General features: G+C 29.5%; 2 protein-coding genes across 2 annotated transcripts in view; both read right to left on the bottom strand.

Moving 5' to 3' along the window:
- Nucleotides 1-1187, bottom strand: part of LOC101501367 (protein DETOXIFICATION 14-like) — a 3369-nt gene extending 2182 nt beyond the window's left edge. Inside the window, exons 1-2 of the mRNA XM_004496951.4 lie at nucleotides 735-1187; nucleotides 3-534 (exon numbers count right to left, since the gene is read on the bottom strand). Of these exons, the coding sequence (XP_004497008.1) occupies nucleotides 3-534; nucleotides 735-977 (775 nt within the window). The 5' untranslated portion in view covers nucleotides 978-1187. The remainder of the gene's footprint in view (nucleotides 1-2; nucleotides 535-734) is intronic.
- A 1830-nt stretch (nucleotides 1188-3017) lies between these two features.
- LOC101501055 (protein DETOXIFICATION 12-like) lies at nucleotides 3018-7719 on the bottom strand. The gene is made up of 7 exons (XM_004496950.4): nucleotides 7307-7719; nucleotides 5294-5838; nucleotides 4778-4864; nucleotides 4628-4684; nucleotides 4157-4395; nucleotides 3714-3919; nucleotides 3018-3302 (listed from the first exon to the last, which is right to left on the bottom strand). Exons 1-7 carry the CDS (start codon nucleotides 7565-7567, stop codon nucleotides 3252-3254), a joined length of 1446 nt encoding a protein of 481 aa, XP_004497007.1. The 5' UTR covers nucleotides 7568-7719; the 3' UTR covers nucleotides 3018-3251.
- Between the last annotated feature and the right edge of the window lie 468 nt (nucleotides 7720-8187).

The raw sequence follows: 8187 nt of genomic DNA, 5'->3' as shown, positions 1-8187 counted from the left end.
TGCTGAAGGAATAGCGTAGCGAAAGAACTCTCCTATTCCAAGGAAAGCCTCCATTGAAATCGGAACCCGAGTCTTTTCACAATGAGCAGAGAATTTCATATACAATCCAAGTATAATAACATTCAACCAGTATGAAGTACCAATAGAAAATGCAGCTCCTAAGCCACCTAATCCAGATTTAAAAACTAGCAACCAACAAAAAGGTACATGGAAGCAAAGTGTAACAGATGAACTTATAACAAGAGGAACTATCAAACTTTGCATCAGAAAGTACCGAACCAGTGCCTGAAGCGTTCCATACGCAAATAGAGCAGGAATCATGCACACAGCAAATTTTCCAGCTTCTTGTGAAATCAAAGGGTCTTGACCAAGTAAAGTCAATAGCTTCCCCAAGTAGATCCACAACAGAGAGAGAGGAAGACAAGCTATAATAAGAGAAACAATAGCAGTGTAAACTTGAACCCCAAACTTTCTATATTGCTTAGCACCATATGCTTGCCCACATTGAGTTTCCAGTGCACACGACATTCCAAACTGTTTGATATTTACAAAATTAACTTCATATTGAATGGATTGGATGCAAATAATACAATAGTAGCTTTTGAAATTAATCGATAAGAACTCAAATTATAGACGCATGTTGTAGGGAACAATTAGGCGTAATATAAAATAATATAATTGGATATAAGAGTTTATAATAGCGAGCGATAAGCAAAAGGGAAAAGAAGACTTACAAGAAGACTGAAACCAGTGACACCGCAAAGAGATATGGCAATAGCTGTGCTAGAGAGAGCAAGCTTACCCAAATGACCAACCATCGTCATTGAAATAATTTGTAGAAAATACTGAGACAAAGTCACAGTAACCATAGGCAAAGCTAGAAAACCAACATCTTTCACCTCTTGAGCAAACACACCCCATGTTATTATTACGCTTGAATCGCCCTCTCTTTCTTTCTCTAACAGACCCTTTTCCATTATATCTCTTTTGGTTCCCGCAAACCTTTTCAATTGAAATTAATAGAAAAAGCCACGGTTTTGGCGTCTTTATGTGCTTTTTAATATTTTCATTTAGATATTATATGTAGCACTTTGGATTATTCAAATTGAATTAAACCACTCATATATTGTATATATTATTGCTCGGAACACGGAACGAAGAGAACTAACTCTCGCCCCCGTTGAATTTTGCCCACTATATTACAAAAAAGAATTTCACTACTCACCATCTCCTAGAAAATGGATTATTTAACTTTAGGTCGATAACTTTGGAAACCTATTTAGAGGAGAAATTAATTATTAAAGTAAATAAATAAAATCTATTTAGATGAGAAATAATGATTAATTATGAGAGAGATAGAAACAAAGTTACGAAAGACAGATGATTGAAAGGTAGACAATTTCAACCTGCATCTTCACTTGGTGCTTCCTTTAATAAAGATCCACAGTGTTGGTGAGACCAATAAATGTTACCGATGAATTCTAGTTGTATATGGTAGATTCTGAGACTCATTAAATGTTGTTGATGAATGATGTACTAAAATCTTGTACATTCCGAAAGTCGTTAATTATAAATATTTATTTTAATTTATTTTAGCTATAAATGTTTGTCATTTCATTTAATTTTAGATAATATAATTTTTTTTATTTAATTTTAAATAAATAATTTAATTTATGAAAAGTTTATAATATAATTCTTTTTTTTATAAAAATTCATCAAAATTTTCATATAAAAATCATAAAGTTAATTATCATTTTAAATATAATGCAAATTCATTAAATTTATAATTTAAATATTCAAATAAACTCATATTTTTATTTTTTATATTTTTGAATTTTTATAATAAAATTAAATAAAGGATTAAATTGAAAAGAAAAAAAAAATAAAAAAACCAAAGTATTATCTGAAATTAAGTTAAAAAACTATAAGAGCAATTATTTTAATATATCAATGACAAATATTTTTTTAAAATTTTTATATTTATTTATCTCAAAAACATTTATCCCTTAATTTTGTATGCAATAAATATAAATATCTATATCGTATTTCTTTTATGAATATATCATTTGCATTTTTTTAAAGAAATAGTTATTTCTTAATTATTAAGTTTTACAAACTATTTTATTTTCTCAACTCTCAACTTCTAAAAACCATCTATTTTTCTTTTAAAAAACACTACTTATTTTTATATATATAAAAAATTCTTTAATGAATTAAATTGTCACTTTTATCCTTCATATTAATGTAATTGTTAAAATTGAAAAGAATAATATTAATTTTTTGGTAGTATTTTACTTTCTTATATTGATAGTTGATTAATAAATATTGTTAAAGTATAATGGTATAGAATAAATTAACAATGCTATAACAACTTATTATTGTTCTTGATTCCTAATTCATTGCACTTGTAAATTAATTATAGTGGTATTTATAATTTTTGTACTATATAAAAAATAACTTATTAGTCATAATAATATCTATCATTCATTTTATAATCGATAATATTAATTTTATTTTTTAATGCAAATTGCTCGGAAGTCTAATCCTAAAATAAAATATTGTTGTAAAAAATTAATTATTTTTTTAATGATTAAATTTAGAAGAAATTATAGTCAAAAAAAGCTTTTCAGGAAACTTTTTAAGATTGGTGTTTAATACAAAGAAGAAAATATTTTCAAATTTGATGAATAACAAAAAAAAAATATATTTTTCTCTATTTTTTAATAAATTACATTTCACTCTAATATAAGTATTGAAATCATTTAAATAATCCTCTACCCCGTCTGCCAATAAAATATAAATTTCACGATGACAAGCTCTGATCGTATGTCCATTATTCTGAAGCGTTATTTGATCCCAAAAAAAATTGTGTTCAGCTAGAATCAATTCCAACTCAAACTTTAGTTTAATTCAAAACTAAAATTTCAAAGTTTTACAGTGACCTAAAATCAATTCATCTTCCCTTCAATACCGAGTACCTATATCTCCCTAATAGCTCCCGGAGAACCAAACAAATGTTAAGAGAACACAATCACGTTAATGACAATATTGGCATTCCGTTCAGCAAAATGCTAGTAGTATACAAATGCTCCAAGATTCCTAGTCATATACACCAATGCATATGCTCATATATACTATATAGTGTCCACTTCAAATAATACAGGGAATAAGCTCCTACTCCTTAATCTTGGAGAATTGTACCCTTCACAAATTTGGCCTTCACTCAATGACCTTGATCATATCATACCAATCTACTCTACTGAAATTTGAGAGTCAAACAACCTGTGTCTAGCCTTCATTGCCTACATTAGCAAAACCACACAATTGAAGTTAATTGCCAAATTAATGGCTAAAAGGATCATACTGCCACATAATTATTAGGAGATTATTTAGTTTTTTTCTTCTATATCATATGGTCTCACGTGTTTGGATCCCCTACGCCAGCTACACTGCACAGTGTAACAACTGTAGAGACTGTTAAATCTAGAGATCTCTCTATATCCGACAATTTTTATAGTTTATTTTTAGATCAAAACGTCTATACACTATTGCACCGTGCAACTGATGATGTAGGAGATCATCCAAATCCGTATCATAAGTCTTTAGAAAAAATATATTATCCAAATTGGCTATACCTAATTGTCCTTAAAATTATGAACCAGGCACATTAAATTTGAAATTTGTGATTTGAAGACAAGGGTTAAAAGGCATACCTGTTGCTCCCAATTTATACAACTTGTTATGATAGAAAGTAGAACACATTGAACAACAGCACCAACTTGTATGCCAATCCAAAGTCCTTTTCCTCCCACTTGTACCCAAAAAGCCAATGCTGCAGCGACTGGAATCCCACAGAGGTAAAAGGCTCCTAGATTCACATAAACTCCCAAGTGCTGCCATCCACAACCTCTAGAAATCCCTGAATCAAAGAATAGTAAAATAAACTCAGAGAAAGCTTTTTTTATTGTTTTGATCAATATTTAAAAAAGAGACTAAAAATCAATTGATGAAACTTATGGCTTAATTGGTTCAATCATAGTTGAATTGGATGACAATAAAACAATACTGCAAGAGTACCCTACAATACAGTCACAACACTGCAGGTGATTGCTTCTATTAAAAAATTACTTAAAAGGATACAAAGAGAGGATTTTACCTGCAAGAGTACCTTGTATGCTATCCAATATAACAGATATAGAAACCAAAGGAGCCATGATAGTGACATAATCAACAACTTCCTTATCATTGCTGAAAACATAACCATAAACATGGCGGCATGCAAATAGGGTTGCACTCGCTATACTTGCTTCTATGAGTGCAAGTGACATAGCACCCCACACAGCAACACGTGCTTCAAATGGATTCCCAGCTCCTAATTCATTTGAAACCCTTGTGCTATATTCAGAGCAAAAAATAAAGGATAATATAATTAGATATAAGTCCAAAGGTAGCTATAAATATTGTGACATTTATGTAGAATACCAGTAAAATACTCGTGCGTTCGCACATGTCTTGGGCTATATGGCATAATTTGTATAAGGTTAACATTATTTATCTATATAACTTATAAAAATTGTGAATATGTTTGAAAAATTAGAAGTAATGAGAGGAGAATACTTGTATATACCTTGCTGCAGCTCCAATTCCAAATGGTATTGTATAGAGAGTTGCAATGGTATTGAGACTATATAAAAATGGAAAAAGAATTAGAAAAAATATCAACAAGACATGATTGATGAATCTCTACACTAGTACAAAATTTGTAGCACAAACATACCAAACTGATAGAACTGAAGTTTCAAGTTGTGGATTTGGTAACAGCCCAGATAGCAACACCATTAGCTCATAAGACCACCACTCAAGGCTATAGTCAGAAACGGATACAGAAATTTTGATTAGCCAGTGCCAAGATTATATACTATAAATATTTATTACATAAAAAACACATCAACGTATCATTTCAACATCTACTATTTTATTTGATAAAATTTATGCAGCTCCCATCACTTTATATGAAACTTATTTTTGAAAATAGTAGACCTAAATAAATTTCACTCAATAAAATAGTGTTGAAAAGAGAATGTTAAAGTAAGTATTAATTGCGAGTACTTTTCGATTAATGAAATATGAGCTTAATTATTATACATTGTCGGTGTAAAACGTTTTACATTGTCAGTACATCACAACCATTCATTGACGGACAGTGTAAATATTTTTTACATTGACGGTGTATATGAATTAAATCCATAAAATATATACAAGTCGAGTTGAGTAGAAGAGGAAGATGAATCACCAAACCATTACTGCAGAAGGTATAGCAAAGCGAAAAAACTCCCAAATTCCATGGAATAGCTCCATAGAAATTGGAGCTCTTGTTTTTGCACATGAAGAAGAGTATCTCATGTATAATCCAAGGAAAATCACATTTAACCAAATGGAAATGCTCATTGCTATTGCACCACCAACATTATTCAACCCTGTCTTGAACACTAAAGCCCAACAAAGAGGTATATGGATACAAAGAGTGACACAAGAGCTTAAAAGCATTGGAAGAAGCAAACTTTGCATTTGAAAATATCTAACTAGTGGCTGGAGTATTCCATATGCAAAAAGTGCTGGAATAAGCCATATTGTGAATCTTCCTGCTTCATGTGCAATTAGAGGGTCTTGGCCTGTGAAAACTAGTATGTTCTCAATGTAGATCCAAAGAAAAGAAAGTGGAATACAAACCAATATGAGAGAAAATATAGCAGTGTATGTTTGCATTCCTATTCTTTTGTATTGTTTAGCTCCATAAGCTTGTCCACAAGTTGTTTCTAGTCCACAAGCCATTCCCATCTATTGATACAAATAAAGTTAAACTAGTTAATCAGATTTAGACATTAGACACGACATTGACACTAACAAATAAACATCAATATTAGTTTAAGTAATTGAAAGTGAATGAAATAAGGAAACAATATATATATTAGTGTCAAACATGATATGCATTGTATATTGGACACATCTCCAATACAAAGTGTCTTAGCTACATAACTAATGGTTGAATACTAAATACAATTATTGGACTATACTTTGGTAGATTTAATGATTTTATGGCACTTTCTAGTATATCAAAAGGTAATATTGTAATTCTTATTACTAGATCATAAAAGTATGCATGGTTTCACATAAATTCTAAAAAAGTCATTCTTCAAAAGGTGAGATTTTACGATAAATCAAAAGGAAAAAACATCATCCAGAGTTTTTTGATTTGTTTTTAGATACAGTTGGTAAAATTGGATGCATTTTCTTAGTTTATTTCTTTTGGACAAATCAAGACTCTAAAAATTAATTCTTCAAAATATTGAAATTTATTAACATATATTTATTCTTCAAGATAATGCTTCTTAACTTTGACTAATTCAACTCACACGTCACAAAAGTATTATTTATCGAATAGGAAAAATTTCCAAATATTAAAAATGAAGATGTAAGGTATACTAGTCCTGCCTACATTCTTTCATTAATGGTGGTCCTACCTACCTCTTTTTAGCTGTACTAATATAATCTTCGACGATCTAAAAAGTTATTTATTAATCAATTCAATTCAAAAGTTACCTAACATTACACCCACAAAAGAAGTCGGAAAAAGTAAGTCTCTCACGTGAGGACAAAATCACAATAATATATTTTTTTATCAAAAGACTGTGAACAGAAAGGATACCATTCAATATTTTCTTAGAAAAAATAAATAAATATATTTTCCATCAAAAAGTACACATTATACTATGTTTTAATGTTAAAAAAACATCCACCTCATTTACTAATTAATCAATTTTTTGTTAAAAGAACAATATAAACTATATAGTAGCAGAAAATCAAGCAACCAATTAAGTGCATAATAAGCTTATAATTTGAATTAAATTACTAATAATTAAAGAGGTCGTGGAATTTCATAAATGGAGTGTTTGAGCAGTACTCCTCTAAAAAAAAATACAAATATATTGCAAAAAAAGAAATGAAGATAAGTTAATTTTAATATAAATCTAAAATAATATCGAATTCTACACAATCAAATTCTTATCATTTATATACAAATATCAAATCTATTACTGTAGAAACTCTATACTAATTAAGATGAATTAGACTCGATTTAAAATCTAAAATGACATCAGATATCATACAATCTAAAATTTATATACAAGCAAACTCAATAATATTGGAATAAGACACCACTTGAGTTATAAATCAGTTTTTGTAAAAAAATTGATATATATTTGAATTTGAAAAAAATGAGTGAAGTGGAGTGGAGAGCTTAACATACCAGGAAACTGAAACCAGTGACACCAGCAAATGAAATTGATAAGGCGGCGCTAGAGAGGTAGAGTTCACCTAAGTGACCGACAATCATAATTGAAACAACCTGCAATAAATATTGTGAAGAAATCACAGCCACCATAGGCACTGATGTGTGACATATCGTTTTCATTTCTTTCATGTAAACATCCCAACTAATTCTCTTCCTCTCTTCCAAATCACTCTCTGTTTTTCCATCTATCTTTTTTGATAAAAGACTTTCCTCCATCGTGATTTTCTATCCGCTTATTTCGAAGAAGAAGAAGAAAAGCGGTAGAGAATGTTAGACAGAAATAGAATAATATGAGTCGGTATAATATCAGTCGTGCCTTTCGTCTTAACTGTTCCCTCACATTAGGATTTTGTTATAAATAAGATTAAAATAATTTCTAGTTCTTTTTTTGAAAATAATAAACTCATGATACTTGCTAATGTACCTGATATGAACCTTCGGGCTTCAACCGGGTCAGATCCGGACCACATAAATTAATATTTATTATAGACTTCGATGTCATGGAACTCTAGCCGTATAGTTTGCTTACGACAAGAAAAAAACAAAGTAGTATGATGATTAAATAAAATATACATTCGTTTTCTTGTACTGTAGCCATTGGTAATCTTGATAGACATCGCTGAATTGTTTTTCTTTTTTGTAATGTAGTATATTAAATAAATAAAAAATACATTCCTTTTTTTCACTGTAACTAACAAATATTGTTTACATTAATCTAAGAGTTGGGAATACTGTCAAAAAAATAAAATTGCAACCTTAATGAGTTTAAATGAGACAAATTATTAAAAAAATATAAGTCTAAATTTTGACTTAAGCAATCTATAGTTAAATTTTAT

The sequence above is a fragment of the Cicer arietinum genome, chromosome 4 (genome assembly GCF_000331145.2).
Source record: "Cicer arietinum cultivar CDC Frontier isolate Library 1 chromosome 4, Cicar.CDCFrontier_v2.0, whole genome shotgun sequence".
Lineage (NCBI taxonomy): Eukaryota > Viridiplantae > Streptophyta > Magnoliopsida > Fabales > Fabaceae > Cicer > Cicer arietinum.
Note: the sequence above shows the minus strand (reverse complement) of the source record. Positions and strands in the feature narration are given on the sequence as shown.